Source organism: Taudactylus pleione, unplaced genomic scaffold (genome assembly GCF_031769625.1).
Source record: "Taudactylus pleione unplaced genomic scaffold, aTauple2 ptg000893l, whole genome shotgun sequence".
Lineage (NCBI taxonomy): Eukaryota > Metazoa > Chordata > Amphibia > Anura > Myobatrachidae > Taudactylus > Taudactylus pleione.
The window spans coordinates 237,780-253,781 of NW_028285294.1; the positions used below are offsets into that span (position 1 = coordinate 237,780).

General features: G+C 46.8%; 1 protein-coding gene across 1 annotated transcript in view; it reads left to right on the forward strand.

Moving 5' to 3' along the window:
- DOCK3 (dedicator of cytokinesis 3) overlaps window positions 1-16,002 on the forward strand; it is a 394,022-nt gene that overhangs the window by 153,613 nt on the left and 224,407 nt on the right. The window contains exon 5 of the mRNA XM_088459078.1: window positions 6,193-6,289. Within this exon, the coding sequence (XP_088315204.1) occupies window positions 6,193-6,289 (97 nt within the window). The remainder of the gene's footprint in view (window positions 1-6,192; window positions 6,290-16,002) is intronic.

Consider the following 16,002-nt stretch of genomic DNA (forward strand, 5'->3'; position numbering starts at 1 on the left):
CTTTCTGTGGACAATGCTTTATGGGGGCTACCTTTCTGTGGACAATGCTTTATGGGGAGCTGCCTTTCTGTGGACAATGCTTTATGGGGGGCTGCTTTTCTGTGGACTATGCTTTATGGGGGGCTGCCTTTCTGTGGAACTATGCTTTACGGGGAGCTGCCTTTCTGTGGACAATGCTTTATGGGGGGCTGCCTTTCTGTGGACAATGCTTTATGGGGGGCTGCCTTCCTGTGGACAATGCTTTATGGGGGTCTGCTTTTCTGTTATTGGGAGCTGCCTTTCTATGGACAATGCTTTATGGGGGGAGCTGCCTTTCTGTGGACAATGCTATATGGGGGGAGCTGCCTTTCTGTGGACAATGCTTTATGGGGAGCTGCCTTTCTGTGGACAATGCTTTATGGGGGGCTGCCTTTCTGTGGACAATGCTTTATGGGGAGCTGCCTTTCTGTGGACAATGCTATATGGGGGGAGCTGCCTTTCTGTGGACAATGCTATATGGGGGGAGCTGCCTTTCTGTGGACAATGCTTTATGGGGAGCTGCCTTTCTGTGGACAATGCTTTATGGGGAGCTGCCTTTCTGTGGACAATGCTTTATGGGGGCTGCCTTTCTGTGGACAATGCTTTATGGGGGGCTGCTTTTCTGTTATTGGGAGCTGCCTTTCTGTGGACAATGCTTTATGGGGGGCTGCCTTTCTGTGGACAATGCTATATGGGGGGAGCTGCCTTCCTGTGGACAATGCTATATGGGGGGAGCTGCCCTTCTGTGGACAATGCTTTATGGGGAGCTGCCTTTCTGTGGACAATGCTTTATGGGGGGCTGTCTTTCTGTGGACAATGCTTTATGGGGAGCTGCCTTTCTGTGGATTATGCTTTATGGGGAGCTGCCTTTCTGTGGACTATGCTTTATGGGGAGCTGCCTTTCTGTGGACTATGCTTTATGGGGAGCTGCCTTTCTGTGGACAATGCTTTATGGGGAGCTGCCTTTCTGTGGACAATGCTTTATGGGGGGTCTGCTTTTCATCGGGCAATGCTTTATGGGGAGCTAACTTTCTGTGGATAATGCTTTATGGGGAGCTAACTTTCTGTGGATAATGCTTTATGGGGAGCTAACTTTCTGTTAGCAATGCTTTATGGGAGGTCTGCTTTTCGGCAATGCTTTATGGGAAGATAACTTTCGGTGGACAATGCTTTAAGGAGAGCTGCCTTTCTGTGGACAAACTTGGATATTTCAGCATGAAAGATGTAATTTTATTAAACTATGAATGTACAGTTCAGATAAATTGATGTCTTCATGATGTATGTACAGAAATATATGGCATATATCCTCTATGATATATGTACAGTAATGTAAATTGTCTCCTCTATGAGATATATACAGTAATGTATGGCATGTCTCTTACAAAATATATGTACAGTTATGTATGGCGTGTCTCCTCCATGATATACAATATGTGCAGTAATCTATGCTGTCTCCTCCACAAGATATGTACAGTAATGTATGGCATGTCTCCTCTATAATATATGTAGGATACAGTAATGTATGGCGTGTCTCCTCTATAATATATGTAGGATACAGTAATGTATGGCGTGTCTCCTCTATAAAATATGTAGGATACAGTAATGTATGGCGTGTCTACTCTATAATATATGTAGGATACAGTAATGTATGGCATGTCTCCTCTATAATATATATTTAGGATACAGTAATGTATGGCGTGTCTCCTCTATAATATATGTAGGATACAGTAATGTATGGCGTGTCTCCTCTATAATATATGTAGGATACAGTAATGTATGGCGTGTCTTCTCTATAATATATGTAGGATACAGTAATGTATGGCGTGTCTCCTCTATAATATATGTATGATACAGTAATGTATGGCGTGTCTCCTCTATAATATATGTAGGATACAGGAATGTATGGCGTGTCTCCTCTATAATATATGTAGGATACAGTAATGTATGGCGTGTCTCCTCTATAATATATGTAGGATACAGTAATGTATGGCGTGTCTCCTCTATAATATATGTAGGATACAGTAATGTATGGCGTGTCTCCTCTATAATATATGTAGGATACAGTAATGTATGGCGTGTCTCCTCTATAATATATGTAGGATACAGTAATGTATGGCGTGTCTCCTCTATAATATATGTAGGATACAGTAATGTATGGCGTGTCTCTATATTATATGTAGGATACAGTAATGTATGGCGTGTCTCCTCTATATTATATGTAGGATACAGTAATGTATGGCGTGTCTCCTCTATAATATATGTAGGATACAGTAATGTATGGCGTGTCTCCTCTATAATATATGTAGGATACAGTAATGTATGGCTTGTCTCCTCTATAATATATGTAGGATGCAGTAATGTATGGCGTGTCTCCTCTATAATATATGTAGGATACAGTAATGTATGGCGTGTCTCCTCTATAATATATGTAGGATACAGTAATGTATGGGCGTGTCTCCTCTATAATATATGTAGGATACAGTAATGTATGGCGTGTCTCCTCTATAATATATGTAGGATACAGTAATGTATGGGCGGGTCATTCCATGCCAAATCATCACAGCTTCCAGCCCGTCCGTCTCAGATTTTCATGAAATTTGGAAGGATGGTAGACGCCATAAAGTAACTTTCATATGTAACATTTTAGTCCTCGGTGATAGATCGTCTCATTGTACAGGGCTGCAAACATGACAAAAATGTACATTTTATGCTTCCAAGGTCAAATAAAGCGAATCATAACTTTGCTTCTAATGGTGGTAGAACTTTCATGTTGGTCTTGTTTTGAAGCTAAGGGACCATAGTTTTCATAAAAAAATAGTTTTATGTTTAAATATTGACTTTAACATTTCAAGGTCACATGATGTGACCTTTGACGTTGAATATCTAAAAAAGTATGTGTAAATTTTTTTGTACGTAAAGCATACATGTCTACCCTCCTGGTTTTCACGGGAGGCTCCCAATTTTTCGGCTAACCCCCCCGCACCCCGGAAGGGTAGGCACTTCTCCCGCATTCTGCTCACTTCCTAGTGAAGTGGGGAGAATGTTAGTGGGGATCGGCGGTTCTGAGCGTTGGGGGCGAGGTCTAATGGCCCGATTCTATGAGAAATATGTAATAAGTGATAATATAGTTGAAATATGCATAATCGCTGTGAATTTCCATGAGGGGGCGGGCTTAACAGAGCGATTCCCTCAAGGGGTACAGCAGCTGAACCCTTCTTGCACTAAACATGCAACTGGAAAGTTCATACTTGTCTTGTAGTCTCTCTCTGTGTTCTAGGGATGGCCATCGGTGGGTTTCCATTGATGGTCAACATCAATGATGCCATCGATGGTACAATAATAATGTATGGTGAACCATCGATGGGCTGCATCACTCATTCTGGCTGCAGCTTCTGCATTGAGAACTAGTGATACAAGACAAGCTTGCCTTCTGGAGGGGGCAGCCAGGTTGGCATAGCGTGGGGAGTGACGTGGCATAGGGGGCATGGCTAAGTATATTACCCGGCATTAGAAGCGGATCGGGGGCGTGACCACACGATCGCATCATTTTGGCCCCACCACCGCTACACAATACCAAGATTTCCAGCATTGTGAAGAGGGGTCAGTGCTATGATGACGTGAGCCTTGCCATCTTTTCCGTGGGTCCGGAAGCACCAACCGATTTTCTGGAGGTTCCCAGCCGTTTCGGGAGAGTAGGCAAGTATGATACAAGGTATTAAGACAGTTTGGGCTCTATTTATTGACATTATTTTTACTAAAATAAAGTGAAAAGGGGTGTTTTCACACCCTTTTCACATTATTTTAGTTTCACCTGTAGTTATTACAGGGCAATTGGAGTAGAATTAGTAAAATTCTACTCCAACCCCTAGTATCACTTATTTTTAGTAAAGCAGATCGCATTTCCCATAATTGTAATGGGAAATGTGATCCGACCAGAGTTACTAAAAAAATACCGGGGGAAGCCCTGTGATAATAACGCCACCTGGCGTTATCCAGGGTCTCCCCCGGTTACCGGGCTCCCACTCTGCTCTAACGGGGAGAGCAGAGGCGGGAGCCGGTACCAGTAATCAGCTATGTGGTTTAAACAGACCGCAAGCTGATTGCTGTAAAAAAAACAAAAAACAAAATTGAAACAATTTTTTTTTTTTTACTTACCTGAATCCAGGGACCGGTGATCGGGCCTCCGGTGATGGCTCCTCTCCGGTCAGCTGGTCTCCCATAGTGCACTGCGGCCCGGTCATCAGGTGATCGGGCCCCAGTGCAGTATGGGAGATCACCTGATCGGGAAGCCCGGAGAAGATCACCGGAGGCCAGGAGGATGCAGGTAATGAAGAGAGGGGGGGGGGTCACGGGGGTCTGCGATCATGGGGGGCGGGGCTTAGCGTCGGTGGGGGGTAGCAGCGGCGACGGTGGGTCGGCGCATGCGCGGACTCTTAGTCGCGGTATTTTTTCCGAAAATACCGCAACTAGAGTGCGGATGGGATCTGCAGGGACAGAGCTTTATCACAAGCTTTGTCCCTGCAAGGGATTTATAGTAAATCCCTGTGATATTGCCTGAATTCGCAATGCGAATTCACTCGGTAATATCACACTACAATCCGCATTCAATATGCGGATTGTAGTAAATAGAGTCCTTTATTTCAGAGGTTTCCAAATGTCCTCAGGGCGCCCCAACAGGCCAGGTTTTAAGGCATACTTGCCTACTATTGTGGGCAGAAAGGCGGAAGAAATGCCTACCCTTCCGGGGGTGCGGGGGGTACCTGAAAAAACGTGAGCCTCCTGCGAATTTCCGGGAGGGTAGGCATGTGTGTATTAAGGGTATCCATGCTTGACCACAGGTGACTTAATTAGTACCTCAGCCAGTTTGCTTCATCCACCTGCGCTGAACCATCTCTAATACCTGAACTGTTGGGGAGCCTTGAGGACCGCGTTTGGGAACCTCTGGTTTATCTAATACAGTTTATTAGTGAATAGTGGTAGTTTGATGAAGAGTGTGACCAATGAAGTACATTAGGACTCTGCCAGACGCCCGCACAGGCGCAGACGGATTTCCGGGTCATAAACCCAGGCTGCTCGACACCGCAAGGGAACGCTGTTTTCAGGAGAGTTACCAAACGCCAGTATGCATGCCATCATCGGCGGGATGCATTCCGGCCACAGTGTGGTTAAGTACACCCCTAAATCCAACATTTACCGCTTTATAAATCCAACTCATAGGCACATCGTTAATGAAGCGCTATCAGCTCGAGGATAAATCATCAAACAGCCAATCTGGTGACTTATGGAAAACAGTCCTCACATGTGGGGTCACGTTTGTCACCCGGTACCATTACGCTGTGGTTAGCAGTGGCCTTGCCTTCTGCAGCCACCAGAACCGTTCATTATTGCAAACCAGCACCGAAGGCTGCAGCTCTGTATGTGTTGGTACCACACGTGCGGGTATCCTTGTGGTGAGTACAGGTCATTCTGCCACAAGGTGGGCGGGCACATGCTGTGATGACATAGATTGCATCAACAAGCCCCGCCCACCTCTTCCTTCTCCTATTGTCCCTCTGCGGTTCCATAACACAGGGCAGGGAGGGCAGAGCGTACGGTGTCAGGCCGGTGCCTACTCTTTACAGTAATACCAAGACTGTATAGAATTCCTTCTTCATAGAGCATCACTGTCTTCAAAAATGACCATTAATGTATCTTTAGTCCAGTTCTTTCATACTTGTAGCCACAATTGTGGGTCTGTAATGTCCTGTCACATCCATCAGCTAGGCCTGTAAGATATTATAGGAGAAATGAAACGCAGGCCTGTGTCCTTGTTCTGCTCTGAAGGTGTTTGAAGTCTCATTGTTATATTTTCTGTAAACAATCCAGCTGTACGTGTGCGTTGGGAAGCCATGGGCTCGGCTGACAGATGCATTTGCGCAGAATAAAATGCGCTGTTTCTCCATTTGTAGAAATGTCCCTGTCTCTGGTCCCCAGCAATGTGAGGAGCCCAGGCATGGAGGGAGAGCGCAGCGTGATATCAGGGAACGCAGAATGAGGGTGACACATTATTATGCTGCAGGGTGACTCAGAGAGAGCAGTCTGTCACCTATGTCACACTGACTGCGGGCTGACATAGGGATCATTAATATGTGACAGTGTCCCCCGGCCTCATGTGACTCTCCTCTTCCTCTGCAGGCAGTATGAGACCGTGGTTCCCGTGGAAGACCCTCTCGTCACAGAGGTGACATCCACGCTGCAAGAATGGGCCTCGCTGTGGAAGCAGCTGTATGTGGTAAGTCCCTGTGTCCAGGGGTCTCAGTGCATGAAACATATATACCAAACTCCCTTTATGTCTGCTCCAACCCCGGCTATGGCATCTAAAGGCTTCTGTTTTATGCACTAATGTCTCTTTAAAGCTGTTGCTGTAGTAACGCATATTCTATTCAGCGAGGAAACCCACACAGGGTAGTGTATAGTCATAGAGGTGCAGAGCAGTGTATAGTCATAGAGGTGCAGAGCAATGTATAGCCATAGAGGTGCAGAGCAGTGTATAGTCATAGAGGTGCAGAGCAGGGTATAGTCATAGAGGTGCAGAGCAGGGTATAGTCATAGAGGTGCAGAGCAGTGTATATCATAGAGGTGCAGAGCAGGGTATAGTCATAGAGGTGCAGAGCAGTGTATAGTCATAGAGGTGCAGAGCAATGTATAGTCATAGAGGTGCAGAGCAGTGTATAGTCATAGAGGTGCAGAGCAGGGTATAGTCATAGAGGTGCAGAGCAGGGTATAGTCATAGAGGTGCAGAGCAGTGTATAGTCATAGAGGTGCAGAGCAGGGTATAGTCATAGAGGTGCAGAGCAGTGTATAGTCATAGAGGTGAAGAGCAGGGTATAGTCATAGAGGTATAGAGCAGTGTATAGTCATAGAGGTGCAGAGCAGTGTATAGTCATAGAGGTGCAGAGCAGGGTATAGTCATAGAGGTGCAGAGCAGGGTATAGTCATAGAGGTACAGAGCAGGGTATAGTCATAGAGGTGCAGAGCAGGGTATAGTCATAGAGGTGCAGAGCAATGTATAGTCATAGAGGTGCAGAGCAATGTATAGTCATAGAGGTGCAGAGCAGGGTATAGTCATAGAGGTGCAGAGCAGTGTATAGTCATAGAGGTGCAGAGCAGGGTATAGTCATAGAGGTATAGAGCAGTGTATAGTCATAGAGGTGCAGAGCAGGGTATAGTCATAGAGGTGCAGATCAGTGTATAGTCACAGAGGTGCAGAGCAGTGTGTAGTCACAGAGGTACAGAGCAGTGTGTAGTCACAGAGGTACAGAGCGGCGTGTAGTCACAGAGGTGCAGAGCAGTGTGTAGTCACAGAGGTGCAGAGCAGTGTGTAGTCACAGAGGTACACATTAGTGTGTAGTCACAGAGGTACACAGCAGTGTGTAGTCACAGAGGTACAGAGCAGTGTGTAGTCACAGAGGTGCAGAGCGGCGTGTAGTCACAGAGGTACAGAGCAGTGTGTAGTCACAGAGGTGCAGAGCGGCGTGTAGTCACAGAGGTGCAGAGCGGCGTGTAGTCACAGAGGTGCAGAGCGGCGTGTAGTCACAGAGGTGCAGAGCGGTGTGTAAAGCAGACATGACATGTAATGAGTTTCAGATCACTTTGGACCTGATGCAGAGTCTGGCTGTCCCGCACTGTATGTATATTACACACATGCAGAGTTGCACTTTCATCTGGTACCTTCACCCCCTATCTGTGCGCTAGGTTTGCCACTAGTCATCATTATCATAGTAAATACTGGCTGCTTTTGCATATATTCCTCTAATTAATTTACATTGCAGCCCATCCATTCACCAGTAACCAGTGACATCACTGAGAATGCAGCCTATCCATTCACCAGTAGCCAGTGACATCACTGAGAATGCAGCCTAACCATTCACCAGTAACCAGTGACATCACTGAGAATGCAGCCTAACCATTCACCAGTAACCAGTGACATCACTGAGAATGCAGCCTAACCATTCACCAGTAACCAGTGACATCACTGAGAATGCAGCCTAACCATTCACCAGTAGCCAGTGACATCACTGAGAATGCAGCCTAACCATTCACCAGTAGCCAGTGACATCACTGAGAATGCAGCCTAACCATTCACCAGTAGCCAGTCACATCACTGAGAATGTAGCCTAACCATTCACCAGTGACATTACTGAGAATGCAGCTTTACCATTCACCAGTAACCAGTGACATCACTGAGAATGCAGCCAATCCAGTCACTAGGAGCCAGTGACATCACTGAGAGTGCAGCCTATCCACTCACTAGGAACCAGTGACATCACTGAGAGTGCAGCCTATCCACTCACTAGGAGCCAGTGACATCACTGAGAATGTAGCCTATCCAGTCACTAGGAACCAGTGACATCACTGAGAATGTAGCCTATCCAGTCACTAGGAGCCAGTGACATCACTGAGAATGTAGCCTATCCAGTCACTAGGAGCCAGTGACATCACTGAGAATGTAGCCTATCCAGTCACTAGGAACCAGTGACATCACTGAGAATGTAGCCTATCCAGTCACTAGGAGCCAGTGACATCACTGAGAATGCAGCCTATCCTCTCACTAAGGACCGGTGGCATCACTGAGAATGTAGCCTATCCAGTCACTAGGAGACAGTGACATCACTGAGAATGTAGCCTATCCAGTCACTAGGAGCCAGTGACATTACTATAAATGAAATTGTCACTTTGCTTTCAATCAATGTCAGGGTCAGTGTGAGGCTGACACGTATTGGTTGCTCTCCCTCCAGACACAGTGCTGAATCTCTGACCTGTCATTCACTTGTTTCCCAACAGTGACACCAGAAGGGAGCTCGGTAGAACCACTGAAAACACACTACCAAGCTTACCGTCATTTTACATAGTGATTAAATATATAATAGTTATAGCTACTCCTTCCCCTGCCCACACCACATACATAGTGAGAACTGCTAATAATTCCCAGTATATAAACCATGAGAATGAGGGCAGTGGGTGGTGGCTGGATGACCTTGCTGTTAGCGGCCCATGAGGTAAATGGAACCTGGCGCTTTTGTGGTTTACACAGCTGGGACCCATCTGTCAGGCTTCCGTGTAAGTGTCTGCTGTGCTGTCTCTGACCATGCTGTTGCTGTACAAACCAGAAGCCAAGGCCTGGTTTATAGGACACGTGATCACTGAGCCAACAGTAATCGCTCGTCCACACACCTCTCACGTTCCCATCTGGTCTATTCTGGCTCACAACGGTCAGGTCACCGTATAGGGTGCGTGTTCAGAGACGTGTTATTGTATGTGCTGTATATGTTATAATACATAATGTAATCAGCTGACACTGCTTAGGTCTAGTTCCCCGCACTGTTACTGCTCCTTACAGCGCAGCTATTAGCTATATTAATAACCTGCTGCAGTTAGTCGATTATGTCCCTTTTATAAAGACATGTGCAAGGTATCTATTCCCTGCACTTTGCTGCGAATTTGCGGACGCTCTATAAATAAAACATAAATAATAATTGTATTATATTAAGTCTTGTGAAACATCAATTGTAAACAGAGGAAGTTGCTGAACTTGTAGCTACCGTACTTGGTATGAAGTTGCGGTCGGGCGCTGCCTGCATCTGATACTTAATTGCTGCTTTATGGCAGTGGTTCTCAATTTCGGTCCTCAGGACCCCACACAGGTCCTGTTTTCCAGGTCACCCAGCAGGTGCACAGGTGTAGTCATTACTCACTGACACATGTTAAAAGATCAACAGGTGGAGCTAATTATTTCACTTGGGATTCTGCGAGGAGACCTGGAAAACATGCACCGTTTGGGGTCCTGAGGACCGAGTTTGAAAACCTGTGCTTTATGGTTACTTGATGAGTAAAAGGACATTTAAGTACTAAACTGTCCCTTTTGTGGTCCCAGGCCATCTCTAAATGATAGGGTCACAATACGGCTGCATTTGTGTGCTAGAGGCAAAGCCATCCAGTGTTCCTGGCATGCAAATATAATAATTACATCTGAGCCCCTTGCATCACCACATGGGTAATCCAGGAGCGAATTAGCTGTTATTTTTTGTTTTGCTCCTAACTGTAAATGTGGCCCTTTGTATGCAACGTTCCAGGATGAGGAATTAATCTATATCTGTCCTATTTTTCCTGAGTGGGGCGCTCCTTAGCCTGTGGGCCACTCCCAGGTGGATGTGTTTTGTACATACCTTGAGTTTTGGTGGAACCGATGGAACGTTCCCAGAGCACTGTATAAGGGAAAATACATTGTAGGGGACAGACGTACAAGCTGATTAATGAGGTGTTGTAGTCTAGACTCTTTCCAACATACTAATTTCCAGCTGGACGGCAGACCTGGATAATCCTTGCCGTGTGCAAGACTGACCGTTAGGAGCACTTGCACCAGAGCAATACGCTGCGCAGCCACATAGAGAGTGTTAGGAGCAATTAGAAATAAAGGAGCGATCTGCTCCTGGAACAAACCATACAGCAATGCAGGAAGCGCAAATGTATTTATTTTAATTTTTTGCATGCAGGGAAAATACCGCCTGACACTACATGGCCCTAAGCATGTGAATACCCCTCATTCAGCCACACCCATTGGTGACAGGTGCATACAATCCACCATACCACCCTGCATTCTCCATAGTCACACATTAGTAGTTGGATGGGTGGCATTGCCCTGGGATGCCACCTTTCCAACAATGTCTGCCCTGCTAACGCTGCCTGGTCACCTGTAAGTGCTGTTATTGTGAGGTGGAAATGACTAGAAGCAGCGACAGGTCAGCCATGAAGACCTGGTCACACGAGCTTACAGAACTGGACCACAGTGTGCTGAAACGCGTAGTGCGTAAAAATCGCTCACGAGTTCCAAACTGCCTCTGGATGCAACATCGGCGCATTTACTTTTCATCAGGATCTTCATGGATTGAGTTTCCATGACACAGGCCTCCTATCAGCATGTCCAATGGCAAACATTGTATTGAGTGGTCATGGGACCCTGGAGCAGTGGAAAGGCTTTCCCTGGAGTGACAAATTACGCTTCTCCTTTTGGCAATCTGGTGGCCAGATCTGGGTATGGAGGATGCCAGGTGAACACTTTTTCAGCCCAAATGCGTACTGCCAACTGTAACGTTTGCTAAAGGAGGTATAATGATCTGGGGCTGTGTTTTCATTGTTTGTCTTTGCCCCTTTATTTCCATTGAAGTGAACTCCACCTCTGACCTTCAGCTCTCTAACCCTTTGTAACCTCCACCAGCATCCATCTTTATGACTTCTCCCGCGCTGCTACCCACCAATGGAACTCCTTGCCTTTCCTTCAAAACTCTACCTCCAAAACTTCAGTCCTTCAAATGGTTTCTCATGGCTCTCCTCCTCATGCTTGCCCACAGTATCTTCACCAAGACCCTCATACTTATACACTCCTTCTACTTCCTCCTTCCACCACATACTGTACACTTCTGCCCCATATGCATCTGTCTCTCATAAATTCCTCCCCCTAGAATGTAAACTCTCATGGCAGTCCTCTTCACGTGTCTTTCTGTTTGCCTTCTATGACATATATTTTGTATACATGTATTTATGTATGCCAAATATATAAGACTAGCGTCCGGCACAGCACAATCTGTGGCTCTATGTAATTAAACAGTGATGATGAAGGGAACTAATGCTACAGTATACACTGATGTGCTAGAGAATCGTGTGAGTCCTACTCTGTGGTGACAGTTTGGGGAGAGCCCTTTGCTATTTCTGTATGAGAATGGCCCCATGCACTACGTGAGGTTTGGGGTAACTGTCTTGCACAGAGCCCTGGCCTCAGCAACCTTCAGATACCTTTAGGATGAATTATCGCCCAACATCAGTGACCGACCTCACTAATGCTCTTGTCAGAGTCACTGGCCTCCTGGCATCTGCTCTTAATTGGGCACCAGGGGAACACAGATAAATCCATCTAGCGATGCAGACGGTGGTTATAGATGGATCGATTTGTGGGGTCTGGGGAGCCGCTGTTGCACCACCGATGCCAACTAGTGCAATAAAGTTTTTGTTTTTTTTTGCGAGTCACCACAAAGTAAAAAAACGTTATTGCACCAACCGCCGGTGGTGCCTGAATATATGTGATGTGGCAGTAAGAGGAGCAGGCAGGTACAGCCAGTAGACCCAGGAGAAGATAAGTGGAACTGGAGGGATGTGGGGCATGAGTGGAGAGACACTGCAAGGCTGTCAGGAGATACAGTGGGGGTTGACTTGGGAGACAGGGGGCTGGCTGGAGAGACAGAGGGGGGCTGGATGGAGAGACAGAGGGGGGCTGGCTGGAGAGACAGAGGAGGGCTGGCTGGAGAGACAGGAGGAGTGGCTGGAGAGACAGTGGGGGCTGGCTGGAGAGACAGTGGGGGGCTGGCTGGAGAGACCGTGGAGGACTGGGCAGAGAGACAGTGGAGGACTGGGCAGAGAGACAGTGGGGAGCTGGCTGGAGAGACAGTGGGGGCTGGTAGGAGAGACGGGGACTGACTAGAGAGACTCGGAGGGGTTGGCTTTAAAGACAGAAGGGGGCTGACTGGGGAGACAGACGGGGATAGCTGGAGAGATACAGTAATAACTGGAGAGACACTGGGGGGCTGACTGGGGGATCTGCAGGTTTGCTGGCTGGAGAGACACTGGGGATGCTGGTTTGAGAGACACTGCATAGCTGGCTGGAGAGACACTTTGGGGTGCTGGCTGTATAGACTTTGGGGTGCTGGCTGGAGAGACGGGCTGGCTGGAAAGACAATGGGGGCTGGCTGGAGAGACAATGGGGACTGTGGAGAGACACTGAGGGGTAGGCTTTAGATACAGAAGCTAAATGGAGAGACACTGGAGGTGCCTGGCTGGAGGATCTGTGGGTTTACTGGCTGGAGAGAGACTGGGGGTGCTGGTTGGAGAGACGGGAGGTGCTGGCTGGAGAGGTGCTGTCTGGAGAGACACAGGGTGTTGGCTGGAGAGACACTGGTAGTGCTGGCTGGAGAGACAGAAGGGGGCTGGCTGGCATAAAGTTACGCCCCTGGTTCCTTGTGGCTGAATGGGTGGGAATCCAGGCAGCCTTGTTCCAGGATCTAGTGGAAAGTCTTTCCGGGAAAGTGCGGTCTGCTATAGCAGTAAAGGGAGACCATATTAATGTCCATGGGTGTGATGATAGGTGTCTACATACTTCTGCCCATGTAATGTACAGCACATGAAATAACAGTTGTCTTGTATTGTAAATAAAACACGTTAACAGCAATATTACTTTGAAACAGAGAGAGATGTGCAACAATATGAATATATTATTAGTAAGAAGTGTAGTACTCACCAAATATGCTTAGAGATGTTCATATAAACTGATTCTGTATGGCTGACAAGCTATGGAAGGATAATATACTAATATTATATAATACAGGCAAATAAAACTGTATCTACTTATTTTATGTTTGTATGACTACTGGGTTAATAGCTTGGCTGCATATGAATTCTTTTTCCTAATATATATATATATATATATATATATATATACACATCTATTATAGTGTATGTATTTGTACATATACATCATCCGCTGCCCGTGTGCTGATTTGACCTTAATTCAATGACCCAGTTTCTGTGTGCTTGGTACGGGTGCCCCCGAGCGGCGTCCTCTTTCACAATAAAAAAAAATTTGTTAGCCCCCCTCCCCCCACCATTCCCTGTGCCCATCCTGCCTCAATGTCCAAATCCCCCCCCCCCCTCCCCACTAACATTATCCCCATTATCTCCCTCTCTCCCCTTACCCTCCCCCGGGAGCCCAGTGTGCAGTTACTCTCCCACGGCTGTAATCCGCTGCCCCCTCCTCCTAAACTTCCATCACTGTGCATTGGCACCGGGCAGAGACTATGTGGGGTGTTTTCTCCTGGCGAGTTTCCCAGGAACTAGGAGCACAAGTTTGGTAACATGGCACAGCATTACTGTGGGAGAGCAGGATGGATTACACACTACGCGCAGCCTCCCTTCATGTCAGAGGCTTTGGGAGGCCATGTATCCTACATGTGACCCATGTCCTGCATATATCTGTGCCTGGGATGCATTCTGGTGCGTTGTGCGGCTTACACTTATTACGGAGCACGGAATCTGGGACCCGTTATAATGGATAAGCATCCTGTATCTCCCTGTTATTCGGAAGAATCCAGGGTGGCTCTAACAACAGCTAAAGGGGCTCATTTTACCCATTAGCACAGGGTTCTTCAACCTTTGGCCCTCCAGCTGCTGCGGAACTACAAATCCCAGGATGCCCTGCCACAGTATTAGCATGCTGTTATATCAAAACAGTGGCAGGGCATGCTGGGATGTGTAGTTCCACAGCAGCTGGAGGGCCAAAGATTGAAGGCCCCTTCAGTAATACAACAATTCGCGGTGTAAGGGACGGTAAATGAGGGGTGCACGTCTTGTTGGTGGATCTGATAATGATTCCTGTCCTAGCCATAGGTTTCCTATTCTCCAATCACGGCACATTTCCTTCCTGCTTGCCACTGCCAGGCCTCTCTGTCCCCTTCCCGGCTACTCCAGCAGCGAGTCGCACAGTAAGAGACATGGCAGTGCCATGCCCTCCACTGTGCACCCAGCACACGTGCAGCACAAATGCCATTTTCTTACATCATATGCCTAATTATACATACAAGACACCTGTTTTTAAGGGTAGGGTAAAGGTATTCCGGGTCCTGATGGCGATGTCTATAGCGGTGCTACATTTGCTCCTAGTCTTTCTTATTAATTATTTACAAGGCAGCAGTATATACCGCAGCGCTGTGACTACTACATAAACGGCAGTATATACCGCAGCGCTGTGACTACTACATAAACGGCAGTATATACCGCAGCGCTGTGACTACTACATAAACGGCAGTATATACCGCAGCGCTGTGAGTACTACATAAATGGCAGTATATACCGCAGCATTGTGAGTACTACATAAACGGCAGTATATACCGCAGCGCTGTGAGTACTACATAAATGGCAGTATATACCGCAGCGCTGTGAGTACTACATAAATGGCAGTATATACCGCAGCGCTGTGACTACTACATAAACGGCAGTATATACCGCAGCGCTGTGAGTACTACATAAACGGCAGTATATACCGCAGCGCTGTGAGTACTACATAAATGGCAGTATATACCGCAGCGCTGTGAGTACTACATAAACGGCAGTATATACCGCAGCGCTGTGAGTACTACATAAATGGCAGTATATACCGCAGCGCTGTGAGTACTACATAAATGACAATATATACCGCAGCGCTGTGAGTACTACATAAACGGCAGTATATACCGCAGCGCTGTGAGTACTACATAAACGGCAGTATATACCGCAGCGCTGTGAGTACTACATAAACGGCAGTATATACCGCAGCGCTGTGAGTACTACATAAACGGCAGTATATACCGCAGCGCTGTGATTACTACATAAATGGCAGTATATACCGCAGCGCTGTGATTACTACATAAATGGCAGTATATACCGCAGCGCTGTGAGTACTACATAAATAGCAGTATATACCGCAGCGCTGTGAGTACTACATAAATGGCAGTATATACCGCAGCGCTGTGAGTACTACATAAACGGCAGTATATACCGCAGCGCTGTGAGTACTACATAAATGGCAGTATATACCGCAGCGCTGTGAGTACTACATAAATGGCAGTATATACCGCAGCGCTGTGAGTACTACATAAACGGCAGTATATACCGCAGCGCTGTGAGTACTACATAAACGGCAGTATATACCGCAGCGCTGTGAGTACTACATAAATGGCAGTATATACCGCAGCGCTGTGAGTACTACATAAATGGCAGTATATACCGCAGCGCTGTGATTACTACATAAATGGCAGTATATACCACAGCGCTGTGAGTACTACATAAATGGCAGTATATACCGCAGCGCTGTGATTACTACATAAATGGCAGTATATACTGCAGCGCTGTGAGTACTACATAAAT